Source organism: Monosiga brevicollis, genomic scaffold (assembly GCF_000002865.3).
Source record: "Monosiga brevicollis MX1 MONBRscaffold_41 genomic scaffold, whole genome shotgun sequence".
NCBI lineage: Eukaryota > Choanoflagellata > Craspedida > Salpingoecidae > Monosiga > Monosiga brevicollis.
In genome coordinates, this window is record NW_001865078.1 from 140,895 (window position 1) to 162,227 (window position 21,333).

A 21,333-nucleotide genomic window follows, 5' to 3' on the forward strand; every position below is an offset into this window, starting at 1 on the left:
CTAGCGTGGTTAAAGCAAATTTGATTCAAGCCTCACAACGCCGCAGGCGCACACATTTCAACACCGATGCCTGTCCCGACACGGAACAGCCTTGGCCCCCGTCAAGGTCATACCCCAAAGACACGACGGCGTGCAAGCAAACGGCACAGGTGCAGAATGGGAGCTTTTTTCAGTTTTGGAGAGCTTTGAGGTATTCCACGCGAAACGAATTGTCGTCGGCGGGCCTGCAGGATGCCAGTTTGACGAGATTGAAAAACAGAGAATAAGTGCGTGCGCGTGGGCCGAGTGTGTGTGTGTGTGTGTGTGTGTGTGTGTGTGTGTGTGTGTGTGTGTGTGTGTGTGTGTGTGTGTGTGTGTGAGTGAGTGGAAGCGTACCGGTTGATGGGAGTCCACTTGGGCTCGGCCTGGAAGAGTCGCTTGGCTTGAATGTAGTTGTCCGTGTCCAGCGTGAAGCGATGGTAGATGCCAGAGGGCTGATACAGGAGTATAGAGCAAGGCGGGTGCGCGCGTCAGGGTTGGCGTGTTTCAGGGGGCGAGAAAACATGCTGATGCAAACTGCAACCGCCTACCAAAATGAGGAGATCACCGGGCTGAACCTGGATGCGGATCCAACGGTCATCCTTGGAGCGGACGTCAAAATAACCCGTGCCAGCGGTCACATAGCGGATCTCTTCGTCCTCGTGAAGATGTTCGGTGAAAAAGGTTTTGAGCTTATCCTCGTAATTGGGCAGCTTTTCGCGGGAGCAGGTGATCTACATGGGCCCAGATGTTTAGATGGAACACCCAGTCAGAGGTGGGCAGGCTGAGCGAAACAAGCAGGCCTAAAAACCTACCATGTCTTGGGCGGCATAGTTGCGCTCGTCGCAGACCGCCTTGAGCTTTTCCTGACACAGGGGAGAAAAAGAAAGGGCTTGTTGTGAGGTGAAAAATGGGTCAAAGGGTGCGGGCCAGGCGCTCTGCATACCTCGTGATCTTCCACGGGAATGTGCCAGTACAACACGCCGAGCGCCTTGAGCTGCTCCGCGCTGACCTGTACGCAAAGAAAGGACCTGCTGATGAGAGGGACAAACGGGAGCAAAGCAAGGGAAAAAAAAAAAAAATGGATCCGCATCATGACCCGAGCCAACCTCTTGCAGGGGATCAGTCATGTACGGCTCGCGGGGGTCGCCACCCTCGGGCACGTCAGCCATGTACCACGACTTCATCTTGCAAATACACCTAATCCAGTCGTTCATGATGGTAATGATGATGAATGAGCCAGTTGCACTGACACGAACGTCTTGATACGCTCCCATCCGCACACGCACGCATGCATGCATTCAAGCCTTCACGTCTGAATGCCACTGACACACTCCGCCCGGCTGCCACTTGACACCTCGACGTGTGTGTGTGTGTGTGTGTGTGTGGCGTTTCACCTATGCAGAGAGAGAGAAAAATCTTCTGTCTCTCTCTGTCTCTCTGTCTCTCTCCCTGTCTCTCTCTGTCTCCCCCTTTAAGTTTGTGCTTGTGCTCTCTCTCTCTGTCTCTCTCTCTCTCTCTGTCTCTCTCTCTGTCTCTCTCTCTGTCTCTGTCTCTGTCTCTCTCTCTCTCTCTCTCTCTCTCTCTCTCTCTCTCTCTCCTTCTCTAATTTTGTGTTTTCGTTCTCTATTTTTTTTGAGGAAAATTGGCAGGATGGACGACTACGGTAAGTGTGTGTGTGTGTGTGCGCGCGCGGGTTGTGGCAGCGTGTGGCTTACGTGGTCGACGCGTGTGTGGGGGGCTGCATTTGCGCAGATGGAGAAGGACCAAGCAGCAAGCGGGCCAAACGTACGTTCGGCTTGCCTACTATCGTGCTGCAGCTCCAGTGGGCGCGACGCTTTGCCCGGCCTCACAAGAAACGCTGCGTGTCGTTCGACTTGTAGAGTCGGCCTCCGAGCTGCTGGCCCGGTTGGAAGAGGACAATGCACCCGTTGAAGAGTTTTCCGAAGCATCGATGAAAAAGCTGGCCGTGAGCCTCGAGCGCAAAGTTGGTTTTGGGTCCACGCACGCGCGAGCTTTGGCCATCGCCTGAAGCGCTTTGTGCGTGCTTTTCCCTCACCGGTCGTGTCTCCTGTTGCGTCCCCCCTTAGTTGAAAAAGAACCAGCAAATGCGCATCAAGTATCCGGATGAGCCTCTCAAGTTTGTGTTTCTCGAGGGTCTCCTCCTTCTACTCCCGCTTGCCTGAATTTCTTCAGATGGTAATTTTTTTCTCAACACAATGCGGGTAGATTCATGGATTCAGAGGTGGCACTGCACAGCGAACTCGCCGGCTTTAGTTTGGCCTCCACTGGTAAATCATCGCTGCACAACTCCACTGACAAAAAAAAAAGTCTGGGTGGCTTCCTCACTCTATGATTTCTCCGCACTTGTAGCGCCTGAATATTACCATGTCCTGGTCAAGTACGGCACGGCTGCTACCCTGATGACGTGCCTGAACCACGAGAACACGGACATTGCAGCTGCTGGTGGGTGCCCCAATTCTCCCCTTGACTACATGTTGCCCAGCTTTCAACTGATCCTTGCCGTTCCCGGTGCAGCGGTCACGGTGTTGATGGAGCTAACAGACACCGAAGCCCTGGTGGACGACCCTCGGGATGCCGATGCCCTCATTGATGCCCTGGTCAGACTTTCCCCTGCATGATCCATGACCTGCATGGGTGCGCCTGATGTTGTGCGTGATGTCACTCACCTGCTGGCAATGCTAGCTGGCCAACGACTTTATGGAACAGGCCCTGGCACTGCTCGCGCGCTTTGATGAAGCAGTCAGCGATGAGGCCGAGGCCGTGCACAATGTCATGGGTGCGTGCTCGGCCCGCATGCAACAACGTTTCTGCAATGTCCTTTGTCGCCTCATCGTCGTGCTCATGTATTTCCAGGCATCATTGAAAACATTTTGGACTTGCGTCCCGACCTGAAAAAGACGCTTGGCCAAGACAGCGGCCTTCTCACTTGGCTGCTCCAGCGCATGCAGGTCGGAGTTTGTCTTCTCATGCCCGACATCAAATCCTGTCCCTGTCGTCTCAGCCGTCTCCTTATCACCGCCATCTGCATTGATCATGCTTTCATGCCAACATTCCACTTGCAGACGTCTCGTTTCGACGCCAACACGCTTTATGCCAGCGAGCTCCTGGCCATCCTCCTATTGGACAGCGCCGAGAATCGGCAAGTCACGCTTGGGAATATTGCTCGACAAAGCCAACGTTCACTTTCGTGCTGCTTGCAGCATCCTTTGTTCTCGCATTGTCTCATCTCATGAATGATGGGTCGCGTCTACACCGCAGCATCAAAGTGGGCACAGACAGTGGGCTTGAAGTGCTCTTGCGCATTGTGGCTGGATACAAAAAGGTGGATCCTGCTTCTGACCAAGAGGGTGAATTCCTGGAAAATACTTTTGATGCCATCTGCAGCTGTCTGATGGAGGAGCGTACGTACCCCAAAGCGCTGCTCGCTCCAGCCGCACTAGCCCGAGCTCAAGTCCGCATGAGGTTCACCGGTTTACGGCTGCTGGGTGGCTGCGAATGTTTAGCCAATAAAAACTTGTTCGTCGAGCTCGAGGGCGTCCAACTCATGGTGCTGTTGCTGCGCAAGAAGCAAGCGGCTCGGTTTGGGGCTCTGCGAGTGCTCGACCACATCACTATGAGTGGTGATGCAAGCCTTCAAGCCTGCAACATCTTTATCGAACACCTGGGCCTCAAGGTTTGTTGTCATTTTTGGTTCACAACTCGAAGCACTGTCTGATTTTGGCAAGTTGCTGCCTTTGCCATCTCTGCTCACGGTTGCCAAATCACCCCCAGAGCCTGTTCCCTTGTTTTATGAAGACGCCGCGGAGTAAATCCTTCAAAGCGGTGCAAGGCGACAAGGCCGTGTATGAAGAACACGTCTGCAGTATTGTGGCTGCACTCTTTCGCGAAATCCAGGTAGGCGCTCATTTGCCATTGGTGGGTCCCGGGCTGGCACCTGTTCTAAAAGTTCGGCTTGTCTGTGGACGTGACAGGAGCCGCCAGAGCTGCGGGCACGCCTGTTGGGCAAGTTTGTGGAGGACAACATGGCAAAATGCGTGCGTCTAGCTGAGCTTCATGCCTTTTATGCCCAAAAGGTGAGGCCCTTGCAGGATGGCCTGTTCTGGCACGTTTGTTTTAACTGCGAGCGGCTCACGTTGCGGGCGTCTACATCGGGGGCCTCATCAGCTCGCGGAGCGGGACCAACTGATTGCCGAGGAACGGGCGCAGCTGGAGCAACACGGCGAATGGGATGATGCAATGGAGGCCGAGTTTTACGTGGATCGCCTTGGGGATGGCCTGAGTATGCTGCAGCTCATCGACTATGTGGTAGCCAGCGTCATTGTCGGGTGCCAAGGGCAGGTTTGTCTCTGTCAAGGCCGGCTTGCCTATAGTGCCATTTGAGGTTGCTTGACGCACGTGCGTAAACTACACAGATGTATGGAGAGGTGGCCAAGCTGTTCAACATCAAGGGGGCGCGTATGACGCAGGTCTTTGAAGTCCTCAGTGGTGAGCCAGCTGACCATGTGACGGCGGCAGAAACCCGGCGGTAGCATACGAGGCTGCGTACTCATGTCATGTCCGTGTGTTGGTGCCTGTAGATTATGCAGACAATATTGGCGATGAAGACAAGGGCGAGGCAAGCCAAGCCAAGCAAGTGCGCGCCCTCTTGCTTCAGCTGCGACAACTGGCAGCCGCATAAGACTCTTTCTTCAAATCGACCAAAAGATAGTGCCTCTGAACATTTAGAATACCTCACCACGAGAAAGAAGCAGCAGCCTTTACGATTGCCATGTGACTCGTGTTCTGATCCCCCCCTTAAAGTCCAAGGCACACCCTGGTACCGACCCCACAACCACCAAAACGTTGTGCTTATTTTTTTTTTTTTTTTCACATCTGTGTGAGTTTTTCATTTTTTTTTTAAGAGAGAGCAGCAAGGGCCGGCACATAATTTGGCGGCGTGTCTGGATGTGGGCGACGGGTTGCTAGAACGGACAGGTGTATTTGTGGAGCACGTGGCGTTTTGGGGGCTGGGCTGCTTGGCGGGCGGGAACGTCATTTATTGCTTGTGCTCGCGTGGCTCGTGATTGTTGGATGTGGAGACGACGACTGAGCAGCATGCTGCCTCGGCTGATCGTGTTTGACCTGGACATGTGCGCATGGTCGCCAGAGATGTATACCTTGAGTGAGATTCCCAAAAAGACGATCAAGGGCGACCTCAACGGCCACGGGCACGGTGTCGTGGCTGCTGTTTCCGATGGCGAACACGTCCGTCTCTTTCCTGGAGCCCTGCACGCGCTCCAGCAGGTACGTTGTTGTGTTGTTGTTGCAGTGATTCGACGCCTCCCTCTCGTTTTGGGCTGCACGCTCGCACAAGTTCTCATCGAGCAGATGGTTCGCATTGGCCTCGTCTAGCTGCACTTGAACAAGTTACCCGGCACCAAGTGTGCCGTGGCCTCGTCTGCGGATACACCGCATGCGGTAAAAATTGCCAAAAAATGCTTGCAGTTGCTCGAGGTCGTGCCCGGGGTCAGTGTAGCCGAGGTGCTGCGGACGGCGGGCGGAGGCTTTGATCACGACGGCAACATTCAGATTGGCCGCTCCCCGCCACTCTCCTCCAACAAATCAAAGACCCACTTCCCGCGCCTGCGCGATCTCTGCGAGATTGACTACGAGCACATGTTGTTTTTCGACGACAGCAACTGGGAAGACAACTGCGCCATCGTTGAACGCCATTGCCCAGGCGTGGTAGCCCAACGAACCCCACGTGGTCTTCAAGTCCACGAGTTTGAGCTCGGTCTGCGCAAGTTTGCCGAGCGAAAGAGCGCGTAGACCCCAAGTTGGCGCTCAAAAGCGCTCTTGTTGTTATTAACAGCGTATGCCCGGCTGGTGCTTCTCAAGCACGTTGTGCTCGTACGAGGGCAAAAGGCACCCACACCCTAGCACACCCGAGCATGGCGATGGCCCTTGATCGGCTCGCTCTCCACCCTTTTCGGCTGCCTGTAGCAGCGCCTCACCGGCTCGCTGCTCGGCAATACGCGAAAGAACGCGCCTTCTCCGCCTCCCCCCTCTCTCTCTGGTTCTAGCTCCAAGTTTAGCTTCATCTCTGAATTTAAAGGCAAACGCTCTATCAAACTTTGACATGAAACTTTCACTTCTCTACACTTTGGCCAGCTCGCAGTCTTTCTCTCTCCTCTCTCTCTCTCTCTCTCTCTCTGTCTCTCTCACTGTTTCGTCGTTATTGGATCATGGCGGCGCCCGACGCGGCAAAGCGGCGGTTCACGCCTAAATATCGGTGCGTTGCAGTGTCGAATGCAACCCTGCGTGGTGGTGGATATGTGTTCATGGGCTTGGAGAAGCTGGGCCTAAACTCACAAGGACGTGCGAACCAGATTTTCAACGCAGAATAACATCTTATCAGGTTTGTGCGCGTGGGGCGGGGGCTGCAGTGGCTGGAGATTTGGTTTCCCCTGGCCACGTATAGAACAGACCAAAAGCATCTGCCAATGGCTTCATGGGCCTGGGCTTGTGCTGCCAATGTACCCTGCCTGCTTTCACGCAAACGCGCAGGCATCACGTTTGGATGCTGGATCGAGTTGCTCGTACGGCGACGTCGAGAGATAGATTGGGCTCGATATTGGTTCCGCCTGCTCTACATCACGCTGCTGAGCCTCGTCATCTCTTTTCTCAGTCTAGTGGAGGAGGTTTGATGTCTACTCGCGTGTGCTCGTTCGCAGGGCACAGTGGCCGAGACCTCATTGATTGTTTTTTTTTCCGACTGCCGTTTTCCCGACCTCTCTGTTCAGCTCTTGTACGGCTCATTGGTTCGCGCCACAGAGCTCCATCCGGCTCCCGTGTTTGTGCTTGGTACGCAATGTTCCCTCCTGGAGGTGGACAAGTTTTGCATTGTTACAGCCGGGGTGTCGGTGTCTCCCCTGATCCTGCCCCTCCTTTCCAATATCGCCTCTACAGGACACCCTCGGACAGGCACAACACATCTTCACAATCTTTTGAACTTGGATCCAGGCCTCTGCGCGCCGCAAACGCTGCAATGTGGCTTTCCCAACGCCTCGCTTGTGGTGCGGCCCCTCAAGGGTCTCTTGGCTGGCATGCTTTCCAAGACGCGGCCCATGGACAACGTGGCCTTGGGCTTGGACACGCCACAGGAAGATGAACTTGGCCTGAACGTGATGACGGCTGGCTGCTCCATGGTGATGCCCGTGGCCATGATGGCTGCCGAGCCCGAGTACCGCAAGTATTTCGATTTTAGCTTGGCCAGCGATGCCGATACAGATCGGTGTGTTGTCGTGTCCTGCATCAATCAAGCCCACAGGATTGTTGGCGCTCTGATCCTCACCCTCTGCTGGCGATGGTAGGTACATCCATCAGTTTCGCACTTTTTTGCGCAAGATCACGCTGGCATCGGGCCGTCGCCTCCAGCGGCTCGTTTTGAAGAGTCCTGGGCACACGGGAAAGGTGGATTTGTTGCGGCAGTTGTTTCCTGAGGCCCAGTTTGTCTATGTGCATCGCGATCCATATGCGGTCTTCAAGTCGGCCGTCAACATGGCGGGTGCGTCTTGTCTTGTGCTTAGGGTGTGCCGGATTGCGCCGCGAACCCTCATCCTTACTTTTCCATTTCTGATCTGTCGGCCATGACCGTGCACAGACAAGACGTATTGGTTCAGTGATCTGACCAGCCCCAGTGATGAGCAGGTATGAACGGCTTTGCGGCGACAAGGACCAAGAGGGGGCTTCTAGTTGGCCCGAGCAGGTGGTGTGATTTGGAAGCCTCATAACCCTCGACTCTCCGATGCATAGATTATGGAGTTTATTCTCAATCAGTACGAGGTATTGTATCAAAACTACATTTCGGCGCGCTCGCGCATTCCTCCGGGGCATTTGGTTGAGGTGGCCTTCCAGGAATTGGACGAGGACCCGGTGGGCACGGTTCGTACAGGCGCAGCTCCTTGTCAAGGCACTGGTCCCGTGGTCGAGCCTGCTCGACTCGACTCATGGCAAGGGCTCGTGCCAACAGATGCGACGCGTGTACGAAGGGCTGGGCTGGACGCACTTTGATGAGGTACGTCAAGCGAGAGCTTTCCTCAGCAGCCACGACGTGATCGGCCTCACCAACTGTCAACCCGCTGCCAGGTTGCGCCCAGAATTGAAAGCTACATCGAGAGCTTGGGCACTTTTAAGAAGAACCAATTTACAGAGCTTGCTCCCGAGGACGTGGCGCTGGTCAATAAGCGCTGGGGCCCATCCTTTGCTGAATTTGGGTACCCCATGCGCCCATCCCCCTGATGGCGCGCACCAGAGCCCCTTTCCAATCAAACTCGAGCACCCGATTTCAACTGCACGGGTTGGCTTTCCCTTGTCACGCCTGATCATAGCGCACGACAACCAAGAAAGCGATGGGGCCAGCCTGAAAAAGTGGCGAGAGAGAGAGAGAGAGAGAGAGAGAGAGAGAGAGAGAGAGAGAGAGAGAGAGAGAGAGAGAGAGAGAGAGAGAGAGAGAGAGAGAGAGAGAGAGACAGAGAGACAGAGAGACAGAGAGACAGACAGACAGAGAGACAGAGAGACAGAGAGACAGACAGACAGAGAGACAGAGAGACAGAGAGACAGACAGACAGAGAGAGACAGACAGAGAGACAGAGACAGAGAGACAGAGAGAGAGATGAACAGAGAGATGAACAGAGAGAGAGAGAGAGAGAGACAGAGAGACAGACAGACAGACAGACAGAGAGAGACAGACAGAGAGACAGAGACAGAGAGACAGAGAGAGAGATGAACAGAGAGATGAACAGAGAGAGAGAGAGAGAGAGAGAGAGACAGAGAGACAGACACAGAGAGACACTTACTTGTCATCATTTTTTTACGCATCTATCTTACTGTGAGGCACGCGCGCGTCGTTTGCGCTTCCCCGCTCGATGCGCCAGATCCACCAGCAGAGGGGGTAAACTGGCTGTTGGGAGTGGGAGGATGGGTGTCTCATGATGGGCTGATGGCCTGGTATTGGCTTTGGTCGATGGAGTGTATTGTAGTGCTGTTGGAACGAGATCATGGCGACCAAAGTTTGCGTGACGGGCGCGTCTGGTGCGTGTTTTCTATTCGCTTGGGCTCCAGATTGATGTGAACCTCTCGCGTGCACGGCTCACAGCAATTAACACGCTGTTGGTGAGGCCAGGCTTTGTGGCAACGCACTGCGTGCAACAGCTTCTGGAGGATGGTTACTAGTACGTTGAGCGATTCTTGATGCCGCGGTTAATGCCAAGCTTCGCTCACGTGCGTGCACTGGTTTTACAGCGTCAAGGCCACCGTGCGCGATCCCACGGATGAGAAGAAGGTTTGTGCTACCGTTTGGTGTGCGCTTGCCACAGTGTGCTTGCCAGCTACTGTGCGCTACGGCTGTCCCTAGCTGAGCGTTTTCCGAGGATGTGTTCGAGTGTAGGTGTCGTTTTTGAAGCGGATCGCCGCCGAGGCCAACGCTGAGGATCGGCTCGAGCTCGTCAAGGGTGAGCTGCTGGAGGAGAACAGCTTTGACGACGCTGTCAAAGACTGCGAATATGTCCTGCACACGGCGTCTCCCTTTTTCATCACCTCGGTACGCGCGCGACTGGCTGAACCTACTCGTGTGACGTTGCCGCGGCCTAACGTGCCTGTGTTGCCACGCCTCGTCAGGACGGTGATCCAGATGAAACCTTTATCCGCCCTGCTGTCAAGGGCACGGAAAACGTCCTCAACTCGGTGGCCAAATCCAGCACCGTGAAACGCGTGATCCTCACGTCCAGCTGTGCTGCCATCTACGGCTCCAACGACGACAAGGAAGGGGTCTTTACCGAGGAAGACTGGAACCGCACCAGTGACCGCAAGAATGGCGCCTATTCGCTCAGCAAACGTATGGCCGAAGAACGTGCCTGGGAAATGGCCAAGGCTCAGGACCAGTATCAACTCATCACCATCAACCCGGCCTTTGTCATGGGACCCACCCTCTCTGGTCGTGGCACAGCCAGCTACGACTTTGTGAAGAAAATTGTGGACGGTACGCGCCCCCAGCCTTGTCGCATGGCCTGGCTCCCATGTACTGCATCCCAGGTGCACGCAGCGGCACTGCCTTTTGATGCGGGCCTCGCTTCATGACAACATTTATCTTTTGTTTTTTTTTTTAAGAATCCATGCGCACCCAAGGTCTCATGACACGACGATTCTCTGCTCTCATTCTCGTTTTCAGGATCGATGAAGCCGTACTGTCCCCATCTCGTGGTTGGTATGGTGGATGTGCGCGACGTGGCCAAGGCTCACATCAAGGCCATGACGCACCCAAACGCTCAGGTACACGGCCCATGCCTCTCTCCGCTCTGATTTCAAATTCGCACCATTCCCCATGCCCAATGACTTTGGACTTGGCTCTGGTTCCCTGGGCGTAGGGTCGCTACATTGTGGCGCCTGAAAGCTTGACGCCCTTGGATGTGGCAAACATTTTGAAGGAGAAGTTTCCCAACTTTTCCTATCCCAGCGGCTATGCGCCCAAGTGGCTTCTCTACATTTTTGGCCCAATGATGGGTACGGGTTCAGCGGGCGGGTTTTACCCCATATGCCTGCACTAGGCTTTTTTTTTTTTTTTTTTTTTTTTTTTGAGCCTTTTCGTATCTAATGTCTGATTTCCCCATTGGACTTGCTCGGCAAACTCTGCAGGTGTCTCGTGGCACTTTGTGTCTCACAACATGAACGTGGACATTAAGTTTGATGTGAGCAAGATCAAGAAAGAGCTCGACTTTGAGTTTCGCCCCATCTCTCAAGGTTTGTCGCGGCTGCATGGCTCGCTGATCGTCTGCTTGGTGTCGAGTTGTCAAGTTTCTAATTCCTCCAATGCACCCCGCCGGACAGCGCTTTTGGACATGGTCGAGGCCGGGATCGAGTCAGGCATTCTCAAGCCAAAGAAGAAGTAGAGCTCATGACGCTTGTCATGCCATAGTCGAAGCGTCGTTCTGGTGTTTCAAGCCGGCCTGGCCGTGTCCACCATGCCGTTTGCCTTGATAGTGGGGGCGGTGTGTGTGCGCGCGTCTGTGTGCCTGCTGCTCGTGTGTGTTCTCTCGTCCAGCTGCAACGAAATCAAGCCCCAGCAGTACACACGCACGCAGAAACTATCACATGAGCCAGACCAGACGGAAGACACCACATCCACAAGGGACAACCCCCCCCTACCTCTATCTCTATCTCTACGCTGCGTTCTTATCCATCGCTCCCCTAATCATCTGTACGTGTGTGTGTGAGTGCGTGTGTGTGTGTGTGTGTGTGTGTGTGTGTGTGTGTGTGTGTGTGTTCTGTCTCCGCTCTCTCTCACGTTTTCTCGTCTCTGTCTTCTTTCTCTAATCAATTCTGTCTCTCTCTGTCTCTCTCTGTCTCTCTCTGTCTCTCTCTGTCTCTCTCTGTCTGTCTGTCTCTCTCTCTGACCAAACCAATAATTCATCTCTCTCTCTCTCTCTCTCTCGTTTATTTTTCTCTCTCTCTCACTCCAGGAGCCAATGCCAGTGTGTGTGTGTGTGTGTGTGAGTGAGTGAGTGAGTGTGTGTGTGTGGGAGTGCGGCTGGACGCGGGGCGCTCTTTCGCGGCTAGGGACGGAGGGGGGAGTAGTGCTTCATTTGGGGGGTGTTGGGGAGCTACTTGGTTGTATCGCGTGGAGGATCCATCATGGCGCGGCGCTCGGTTGATGATGTGGCGCGTACGTGATTTCGCTCGCTGGGGTGCCTGCCTCGAGACCCGCTTTTGGTTTCCGTACTGGCATCGGTCTCAGGCTGCATTTGGTATCGGTGTGTAGCCATGGAGCGACGGGGAAACTGGTTTCGGCGCCGGGGTCACAAGCGCAACAGCTCCACTGGGTCAGCCCTCAGTGTGGCAAGCGACGATCTGAATGGCAGCAGTGACGCCTCCTCGCTCAAGTCGAGGTTTCGAGGTTTTACCGACACCGTGATAGAGCACCTGACTCGGTCCGTTCTTCCGCATGAGATGAGCCTCCCTTTGCGTGATGCGCGCTCGACACCGTGCATTTAATCCCTTGCGTTGTGCGGCGATCACCCCTTGTTGTTAGCGAGTCGGCGGCGGGCTATGCCTTTCTGTCCAAGTTGTCAAACAAGGCCGCCGCTCAAGATGCGGCGACCCAGATGCGGCGCTTCCTCAAGGCCTTTGAGGAGAGTAGCCCTCACACCACCGTGGCTGAGAAGGCTGCTGCCGTGCAAGAATTTTATGAAATGATGCAGAATCGCATGGATCAAGTCAATGCCTGGCGTGACGTTGACCCGGAGGAACGCGATCAAGTCATGGATGGCCTTGAACGCTACATTGTGCAACACATCTATGACAGGTACCGAGCCTATTTGACTTCCACCGATGCACTCGGACATGGCCAGGCCATCTCGGGACCGATGTTTGTCACCCTCGCTCGCTTACCGGCTTGATTGTGAATGAATCTCTTTGCGCCGGATGCTCGTTCAGTGTCTTTCTGCAGGACGACGAGGATGAGCAAAAGGATGTCCGCATGCAACTGCGCATTCGGCAGCTGCACTGGATCACGCCTCGCAACCTCGACGCCAACATTGACCTGAACAGCGACGAGGTCCTACAAGAAGTGACTCGTGCTCAAGAGGAGCTCTTGACCATGGACGCCATGCGTGCGCCGCAGGATAAGCTCCAGTGCATTGTCGCGTGCAGTAAAAGCGTGTTTCGCATCCTGCGTCTTTCCAGCCAGGTATGCGCCCGCTGGTTTTGTCTCCTTATTTTTTTACCTTCTCGAAAGACAAGGACGCAAAAACGTTGGTTTTCAACTTGAAGCCTCCTCCCCTCCGCCCCTCCCCTCTCACCCCGTCTCTCTGTTTTTATTTTTTGCAGGACAAAAAGGCCCAGGCTGCCGATGACTTTTTGCCGGCCCTCATTTACATCCTCATCAAGGTCAATCCACCCATGCTACACAGCAACATGCAGGTTTGACTCACCGTATTCGACGTGACCGACTTTTCAAACACGCCGCCCGTGCTAACACATATCACCATGCATGTGCATGGCGATAGTTTATCGAGCGATTCGCCGAACCTTCGCGTTTAATGGCTGGTGAAGCCGGATATTACTATACCAATCTCATGAGCGCCACGGCGTATGTGGAACACTTGGTACGCGCATTTGCCATTCATGCCGACTCCTGTGCAGCCTGAACACTCAGCTCGCTCTCTAACAGCTGTATTAACCTTCGACCCGTCTACACTGTCCTAGAATGCCGAGCAGCTGGAAATGAGCCAGGACGACTTTGATCGTGCTCTCCGTGGTTCAGTCATTGGTCCGTCCTATTGGGCCTGCGCGTCTGTTTCGGGTCTGCCCGAATTTTCTTCCCTTCCCTTGCCCTTGCCCTTGCCCTTGCCTCTCATCAACCTCGCTGTCCGCATTGCAGACGCCACAGAAGGTATCGAGGTCATCAAGAATCTAAAGTCCATGTTGGATCGGTGTCGCAACGTTGAGAATAAGCAGCAGGTTCTGATGGAAGAAATGTCGCTTCTTCTCGACACATTATCGGCCCTGACCGCTTCGACCGTCAAGGTAAGAGACTCTATTGCAAGACAGCCGACGAGCCCTCCATGCGGCGCCCCCTCATTGATCTTTTGTGGCTGTGTCCTCAGCCAATCCCGACGGTTCCCGAGAGTGCCATGGCGCGTATTGCGGGTGGTGTAGGGGTCGCCAGCGACGACGAGGATGATGACTCTCTCTTCTCCAGCACCTCAAAGGCCATCCACCGCACTGATACGGGCGCCTCGTCCACACCTCCTCCAAGTGAGGACCCTTCTGTATCACAAATTCTTGTTGATGACGAGGCCTATCCGGCTCCACCTCAAGCCGAGCCGTCCACGGCCAACTCGGCTTAGCCAAAACCCCTGCTAGATTTTGTTTCCTATTCTGTTTGTCTAGACTCCACTATTTGGCTATTCCTAGCCCTAGGTTCTTTCACCCCTTCACCCCTGGTGCCGCTGCTACGTTGGCTTGCATTGCTTTCTTTTTTTGTTTTGTTCACCTTTAATGTTCAGGCCGCGCGCGCTTCTAATCGATTGTAATTGCAGCTTCACACTTGTTTCCTTTACTCTCGGTTTTTCCTGAACGCAACTCAAGGCAAATCGAGAGCACAGGCTGCCTCTTGGCGCAACCACAGATCAAACTTGAACCTTGGGTCAAAAATGACCTCGGCCGCATCGCCGGCCTGCTCCTCTACAAACTTGGCCCACTCGGCCCGATGTTGATCCAGCACCTGTTGGATGGCAGGCACGGCTTCCTCGGCCGCGCTGTTGTCGGCATCTTTTTTGCCCGCCTGCCAACACAAGAAATACCATGAGCCACCTGGCCCCGGCAGTTCCCTTGCAACACCACACAAAGCTGTCCCTAAACACGCCATCACACCTGTTCCACCAGGCGGTGAGTAATACCCGACAGCTTGCGACTCAGCTTGAGCACATGCTGGTGCAAAGCCAACAGGCACGCCGTGTGCAGGCGCGCGGCCGTTGAAGCCGCTGTCCACCACAATAAAAGGCATACAAAGGGAAGGAATGAGCAACGGCATTTGATTTTTTGAAACAGCTGGGGGGTCGTGCCACACATGTCTTTGACCCTAGTACTGGCATCAGCATACCAAGATATTGGCGGAGCTTGACTTCATCCGAAATGCGCGATGACGCCATCTCTTCCTCGCGCCGCGTCTGATCGTCCGCTGTCGACTGTGAAAGGACAAGCCCCGACTACCACCCAAGCGTGTTGTGAAATTGAAGTCGAGCAAAGGGGCTCTTGATCTGAAGCCGACCCTGGGAACATACCTTCTTGACCGCATTGTTTCGCGCCTTGCTCATTTGATTGCGGTATCGTTGTTGCCGCTGTCAGTCGGTCATCATTGAGAAATCGTAACGTAAGAACAACCTGGGTTTTCTCCCGGAGCGACGCCTTGGACAATTGTCTCACCTTGATGAGCGCCTTTTCCGTGTACTTGCCATCCTTGAGAAACTTTTGCTCCACCCGCTTGATGTGCTCCTAAACGTGGGTCGAAAGCCACAGTAGTGAGCTCTGAGGGTTTCCTATCTGCCCCCTGCTGAAATGCCCTCTACTCACCTTGGCATAAGTAGCAATGACTTGCTCAAGACGCGCTTGGTAGCGTGCTAGCTTCTTGTTGTAAGTTTTTAACCAAAGCTCTTCATACTGTGCCGGCACGGGCAGTTGCAGCTCGGTGACGGTGGGCAGGGAAGGCGGCAGGCAGCCGCCAAATTCGCCGGGGCCCTGCTCAAAGCGAGAGTCGACAATGTCAATCAAATCTTGCTGGAGCTTGGGCATGAATGCGTAGCTGGATGTGTTATCCGGCAAATCATCGTCATTTGCGTCTTCCTCATCCTCGCCAAAGTCAGCCTCACGCTCAAGGGCCAGCACCACCTCGGTAAATTCAGTCAGAGCCAGCTCCTGTGGATGCATGCGACACGTGAGATCACAAGCATTCACCCCATGCTCTCCGACTAAACGGCAGCCCACACTGGTCTCGCATTGGAGGTGATGATGCGAGTTCACACACAACTGCAGACACACCTTGAGTGGGATAGCCACACTGCCCACGGGCTTGCGCGCGTTGCCATTTCGCAAGTCAAGCAGGAGGTAGTCTTGCTGAACCTGAACGGAAGATATTGATGCTGGAATTACTTTCAAAGCCGGATCGCTGAACCGAGACATGAGATGAGCCGGTCGAACAACAACGAGCCTACCACATCGGGGGCAATGCCAAAGTAGGTAAAGGTGTGCTCCCACTTTTTCTCGGGATCGACCTACAAGAGTGCAACGGGACAAAAAGGGCAGTGTGATTGACAGCATCAAACAGCAACGAGAGACAGGGGCAACACACACCTCGGTTCGCATGTCCTTGCCCTTGATCTGCTTGGCCCGCTTGTCCACTGGTCGCGTATACAGGAAGCGTGCCTGATGCAGGTCCATTATGAGCATACCGGGGAAGACAAACGATTCATCAACATGGATCTAGCGCAAGCATACCACCACAAACGGGCTTTTCTTGGAGGCTTTAACCTCCGTCGCTTCGTGCACCGTCACAACAAGCTTCTCTTGCTCAGGAAACAGTCGGGCACTAAATTTGAGGAGTCCACGGGGCTTGGGCGCATCAACATCGAGACTTTGGACGCGCTAGATGCACAACCCACCCACAGGTCAAAGGCCGACGACTTTGGCCAACTGCCAGGGGTGAAGCCTGTTGCACCAAACACAAAGCAGTGCACCAACCTTATCCTCGATGACAATGCCCCAGGAAAGCTCCATGGGCTGCGTGCAAAGTGCAGCCAACTACTCGTAAGAACGCACCGGAGAAAGTCTCAGCGCATTTGCAAGACAGCAGGCCTACCTTCATGGTTGCCGTGAGGTACCGGCGCTTCTTGTCCTGGCGGTAAGTGTCGCACACGTAGAGGGTGTCACCCGTGGCCGGGTCGTAAATACGCTCACCAATACGCAGCTTGCGCAGCTCGGTCTTCTTGACCTTTGGCTCCTTTAACGTCTTGATCTCTGTTTGACAAGTGTTTAAAACGCTCAAGGTGAGCCAAGCGCGCTTCTGATGCTATCGATAGACAAGCATGCAACCACGCAGCGTACCTTTCTCGTATTTGCCTCCCTTGAACGTTTGCGAGACGGCAGCCTCGCCAAACCAGCCGCTGGCACTGTGGGCGGATGGATTGTGACGACGACTGCCACCCAAGATAGCTTGGATGGCATCCTCGCCGCCCAGCTCTTGAAAGGTATTCCAAGCCTCACTGAGCGTCTCGCCATACTCACCCATGAGCTCAAAGGCAGCATCAAGGGCAGAGTCCAAGAGACCACCCAACGCACCATCCAGCCCAATGTCTCCGACGCCTGCCATGCTCATGGCACCCTACGATTGAAGATTACCAGTGATGCAATGCGCTTTGAGATACATGGAGACAGCCGTAGGTATGAATCCCCATAGCAATGCTAAACGCTCGACCACCGTACCGACAGACCCATTTTGAGCAGAAAGGCGCTAAACTTCATGCCTGCTGTAGCGGCTTTTGCTTTGCGCTCCGAGGCTAGCAAATCGCCGTGGCCCTCGTACATGGCCTCGGCCCGGTCCAGGATGCGATATTTGGCATAGGGTACCTAGGAGTGAACATGGGGCATCATGTGAGGTAAGCAGCAGGTGAAGATGGTTGCTCATGGCCACCGATGCCCAAGCTCACCTTGGCGCAGGCCACAGCGTAGGCATTGAAGAGAGGACGGTCGGTGCGGCACCACTTATCCCACAGGGGGCCGGTGCCGGGTAGGATGATTCCCATGGCTGACCAAAAGCCGTGCTTGATGCCATCCCAGGCAGCAGCGTAGTCATCTTCATGGGCTGTTTCGACGGCAATCAGCGCTGACACAGCCAAGCACGGGTTGAACGCGTCGTTGGCCAAAAGCAAATCTACCATGGGGCGATCCTCATACTCAAATTCCTAAACACCCCGTGACAACCCACAGGAGCAACACTCGGCATGAGTCAGGTCGGCCAAAGCTTGACAGGCGTGACAGATGGAAACATGGATCTCAAGTGTACCGTCATGAAAGCATAGTCTGCAAGATGCAGCCCCTTGCTGTCGCGCACGTCCAAGTGTGCTCCACAGTTGTGCAAAAGTTTAACCCTGATGAATCGCACCACCGTCATGAGAGTTGAGAAGACCAGCTGCAGGGCATGGAAGGTTGCTTTGCAGAGGAACATGACACCCACAGCGGCCAGTTGCCACGCTTGACATTGCGTGTTGCAAGGAAGATGCAAGTTCGGCCCTTGTCGCATTTAATGTTTGGATCGGCCGCGCAGTAACGCAGGAGATAGTGGACCATGATCACGTTCTATATAGGACAAAAAGCGAGCAGGCGTGAGCTGGCCGCGCTTGCATTTGCACGTGCAATAATCAGGCTGAGCATAACATACTTGGTGAAGACAGGCATACCAAAGCATGGTACGTCCACGTCCATCCTGAACAAATTGAAAGTCAAGCACCAGTTGCCGCAAGTCAACGAGGCGAGTGGTGATGAAAAGTGAGGAAACACAATGCATTTCTCAGCCACAACAGGTTTTGCTTCAAGTGGACTCACCCTTGAGTTGACCTGCTCGGTCGTCAGCGGTGTGCTGCGATGGGCTGGAGGCTGCCATTGCACATTTGCATCTGACATTGCACGAAGAGATGTACATACCAAGCGGTCAGGCCACGCCGGGGTCTGACTGGAAGAATTAAGCACGATTCAAACAAACCGTAGCGGCATGGGACGTTGACCAAGCGGAAAAGGCCTTCAACGTTGTTGTTGCGAGCCGCTGCCATGTACGGCGTGACACCCTCGGCGTCTGCCAAGTGCACATCAGCTCCCTCATCCAACAGCCATTCCAACAAAGCAACGCGACTCCAGCTGTTGAATAATTTAGTGGCACGTTTGCAAGCACGGCAACAAGCCAGATTAACACCAAGGACCAGGATGCCAATGACGCACCATCGCCAACCAAGCTTACCGATAGAAGCGACAGCCTGCGTGCCAGACAAGTGAGCGGCCGAGCCCATCTTGCTCGTTGATGTTCACTTCTCGAGCCGTAGGTTCTTCCGAAGCAGTCTGGACAAAAGGAATCTCTTGTTCCTGAGGGGAAAATCAAGAAGGGCAAACAGGTGTGAGGGATCGCACTTCAGCTGCTAACGGGATGAGGTCCCTCAACATACTCGGTAATAGTCCCGAAGGACAAAGGCAGCTTCCACGAAGCCTCGACGGGTGAGCTCCATGAGGAGTGAGTTGTTGGGGCTCATGTGACTTTCGCCCTTGGGAAATTTGGGAACGTCTGGCACGCGGACGTCGACGATCTCTTCACCCAGACGAGTGTACGCGCTGACGACGGTGCGCACAAAAAGTGGATCCAGATCAAGGCATGTCCAAATGAGTGGATGAAAACCGAGGCGGTTGGCTTCATGGCGCAGGCCAGAGTTCTTGTAGCTGGACGCGGCTTCCAGAAGCATCAAAACAATGTCGAGGCGCCGAGCCGATATGGCGCGATGGAGCATGGGATCCGTGTCGGCAGCTCGCTCCGATGGATCAGCGCCGAGCTGTAAGAGACCAAAGGTAGCATCATAGCTCTTGGCATCGAAAAACCAATAGACAGGGGTCTTGCTCTTGGTTTTGATTTCAACGGGCTCATTTAAAATGCTGCCTTGCACAGCCGGCAGGCTGGTAGAGGTCAAGAGGAGTGCCAGGGTGTCGTTGGCCCGCACGTGGCGGAGGACGGCTGCCTTGATGGCATGCATGCCATCTTCCATGCGCACGTTGAGGTCGGGGCAAAAAGGTGTGAGCACCTTGATGGAAGCATGCAAATCGTACGACGACTTGAAGAGCAATGCATGAATCAAGGCCGTCTCGGCACCCTCGGCAACACGTAGGTTGATATTGCAGCGACCAGAAATCAAAAGGGCTGCAGTGAAAATCCGGATACATGAAAAACAAATTCAAAGCGCGGAAAGAACGGTGTGTTAGCTGGGCGAATGTTGCAGACGAAGCAAGCACGATTTTGCAAGGGTCGTGATATGCCGAGAAGGAACAGGAATACCTTCGACAACAAAGTAGTGACCACAGGCCAAGGCTTCAAACAAAGGAAGGTCTTGCGTGGTCGAGAAGAGGTGGGCCTCGGCTTTGTGATCGAGGAGGATGGACACGGCATCGAGGCAACCTTCACGGCAGGCCACCAAGAGCGGCGTCTCACCGAGGGTATTGGCTTTATTGACGGACGCGCCTCGCTTGGCGAGCGCGTGGATGACGTCGGCCAAGTTCTTTTCCGCTGCCATGAAGATGGCCGTTCGACCAAGATGATCTACTTCGTCCAAGGGTACTGTGGTGGATTCGACAAACTCAATCAATTCGTCAATGACTTGGAATGAGCTTGTTGATTCGCCTGGTTAGGAAAGAACAGGGGTTTGTGAGACGGGGGGCACAGTAGTGGACAAGTTGTGGCGGAGTATCGATTTGTTGATATCATACTTACGATCGCGCATGGGATGAGTGGTTTTGGTGCTCTTGCGCGAAGGCTTGCTGCGACGTTTGATCACTTTGTTGAGTGAGGGGGCGGCAGCAATGCGCTCAATCAGCTCAGTTGGCGTGTTTTCATTGGGCGTGGACACCTAAAATTGCAAAAGGCAAGCAAGTTGAGTCCTTTTCGGGTGAAACACTGCGAGGCGGAAGGAGAAGAGCAGAATGGAGAATAGCCAGAGGATCCAGCCAGCCTTGATACCTGGGCAGCGAGCCCCAGGCTTGGGCAGGTGGCGTTGTCGTGGCATGCCTGGAGGATAATTTCGGGATCAAGCAGGCATTCGTAGTCTTCAACTTTTTTCGGGAGTCGATAATCCAACGAGGAAGGGGTTTGACGGGAGGAGTTGAGTTCGGATACGACATCGTGCTTGAGACCGCTTAGGGAGGACGAGCGACGCTTGAGCTGGCGGCGACGGGTCTCGGCTCCACTTGAGCTGCGTCGGCGGGTGACCACAATGGACGCATTGTTGTTGGTCGATCCAAAGCTGCTGACGGACTCGGAGCGACGCTGGTAGAGAGAGCACAAAGGTGACCAAAGGTGAGTTTTGGCTCGGCAATAAGGTCGACCTGCAATGCGTAGCAAAACGATCGACGAGGGCAGGTCCACAAGACCTTGCTCGGGCTTGCATCGGATGCCTCGGACCAAGCTGTGGAGGGCCGAGCATCTCGTGACGGGAGGTCGGGCAAAACTATCATGACAGTTGAGTGAATGGCAGTGCTGTGCGGTCAAGCGGCGGCGAAGCAAGGAGGGACGGAAGGTGCTGGGATGGTCATACCAGCATCCGTGTCGCTATCACCAAAGCCGTCAAAGATTTCATCATCGACGACCTGATGGCTGCTCCCCAAATGCTTGCCTGCGAGATCGAACAGAGCCATTTGGCTGAGCGTTTTGAGCGGCTGTGGAGAAGGAGGGGTAGAAACGTACCGACAAAGTCGTCCAAGGGACCGATGTCGGTGTTTTGAACTTCACCTGCAAAAAGCAAAGCCAGGGCAGCGAGTGAAGGCGAAGGGATCGGGTGTGGGCGCGGAAGGGATCAGGTGTGGGCGCGGAAGAATTCGGGTGTGGGCGCGAAAGGATCAACGACACAACAAGCCCGGGGGCGCGCGCGTACTGATGATGCTCAAAGCACCGGCAGCGGCGCCAATGGCGTCCAAATCGGTGCTCTGAATAAAGTCTGTCGATTGCATGCGCAGTCA

General features: G+C 54.5%; 6 protein-coding genes across 6 annotated transcripts; 3 read left to right on the forward strand and 3 right to left on the reverse strand.

The window, feature by feature from the left end:
• Window positions 1–169: 169 nt before the first annotated feature.
• Window positions 170–1,205, reverse strand: MONBRDRAFT_12562 (uncharacterized protein; the record flags this gene model as incomplete). The annotated part of the gene is made up of 6 exons (XM_001750447.1): window positions 170–224; window positions 376–473; window positions 570–752; window positions 834–884; window positions 965–1,030; window positions 1,128–1,205. 6 exons carry the CDS (start codon window positions 1,203–1,205, stop codon window positions 170–172), a joined length of 531 nt encoding a protein of 176 aa, XP_001750499.1.
• Window positions 1,206–1,772: 567 nt separating this feature from the next.
• Window positions 1,773–4,753, forward strand: MONBRDRAFT_39170 (uncharacterized protein). The gene is made up of 13 exons (XM_001750409.1): window positions 1,773–1,806; window positions 1,902–2,005; window positions 2,109–2,158; window positions 2,248–2,309; window positions 2,392–2,484; window positions 2,557–2,639; window positions 2,725–2,818; window positions 3,243–3,715; window positions 3,814–3,936; window positions 4,014–4,115; window positions 4,207–4,380; window positions 4,455–4,527; window positions 4,620–4,753. Exons 2-13 carry the CDS (start codon window positions 1,973–1,975, stop codon window positions 4,718–4,720), a joined length of 1,461 nt encoding a protein of 486 aa, XP_001750461.1. The 5' UTR covers window positions 1,773–1,806; window positions 1,902–1,972; the 3' UTR covers window positions 4,721–4,753.
• Window positions 4,754–5,136: 383 nt separating this feature from the next.
• On the forward strand, window positions 5,137–5,850 carry MONBRDRAFT_12564 (uncharacterized protein; the record flags this gene model as incomplete). The annotated part of the gene is made up of 2 exons (XM_001750410.1): window positions 5,137–5,325; window positions 5,434–5,850. 2 exons carry the CDS (start codon window positions 5,137–5,139, stop codon window positions 5,848–5,850), a joined length of 606 nt encoding a protein of 201 aa, XP_001750462.1.
• Window positions 5,851–8,405: 2,555 nt separating this feature from the next.
• MONBRDRAFT_29974 (uncharacterized protein) lies at window positions 8,406–9,082 on the reverse strand (the record flags this gene model as incomplete). The annotated part of the gene is made up of 2 exons (XM_001750448.1): window positions 8,406–8,878; window positions 8,911–9,082. 2 exons carry the CDS (start codon window positions 9,080–9,082, stop codon window positions 8,406–8,408), a joined length of 645 nt encoding a protein of 214 aa, XP_001750500.1.
• Window positions 9,063–13,925, forward strand: MONBRDRAFT_34581 (uncharacterized protein; the record flags this gene model as incomplete). The annotated part of the gene is made up of 18 exons (XM_001750411.1): window positions 9,063–9,114; window positions 9,206–9,254; window positions 9,325–9,364; window positions 9,470–9,622; window positions 9,700–10,060; window positions 10,250–10,350; window positions 10,446–10,581; window positions 10,714–10,818; window positions 10,906–10,963; window positions 11,293–11,567; window positions 11,837–12,005; window positions 12,107–12,379; window positions 12,511–12,763; window positions 12,904–12,996; window positions 13,083–13,181; window positions 13,282–13,345; window positions 13,457–13,602; window positions 13,683–13,925. Exons 1-18 carry the CDS (start codon window positions 9,081–9,083, stop codon window positions 13,923–13,925), a joined length of 2,652 nt encoding a protein of 883 aa, XP_001750463.1. The 5' UTR covers window positions 9,063–9,080.
• Window positions 13,926–14,445: 520 nt separating this feature from the next.
• Window positions 14,446–21,324, reverse strand: MONBRDRAFT_29976 (uncharacterized protein; the record flags this gene model as incomplete). The annotated part of the gene is made up of 27 exons (XM_001750449.1): window positions 14,446–14,561; window positions 14,681–14,786; window positions 14,862–14,918; window positions 15,004–15,072; window positions 15,151–15,492; window positions 15,616–15,696; window positions 15,789–15,848; window positions 15,928–15,999; window positions 16,072–16,218; window positions 16,315–16,374; window positions 16,433–16,590; window positions 16,678–16,954; window positions 17,056–17,199; window positions 17,280–17,534; window positions 17,636–17,720; window positions 17,807–17,928; window positions 18,011–18,055; window positions 18,175–18,245; window positions 18,332–18,483; window positions 18,584–18,705; window positions 18,786–19,525; window positions 19,814–20,002; window positions 20,093–20,228; window positions 20,339–20,703; window positions 20,913–20,990; window positions 21,062–21,106; window positions 21,249–21,324. 27 exons carry the CDS (start codon window positions 21,322–21,324, stop codon window positions 14,446–14,448), a joined length of 4,170 nt encoding a protein of 1,389 aa, XP_001750501.1.
• Window positions 21,325–21,333: the final 9 nt, after the last annotated feature.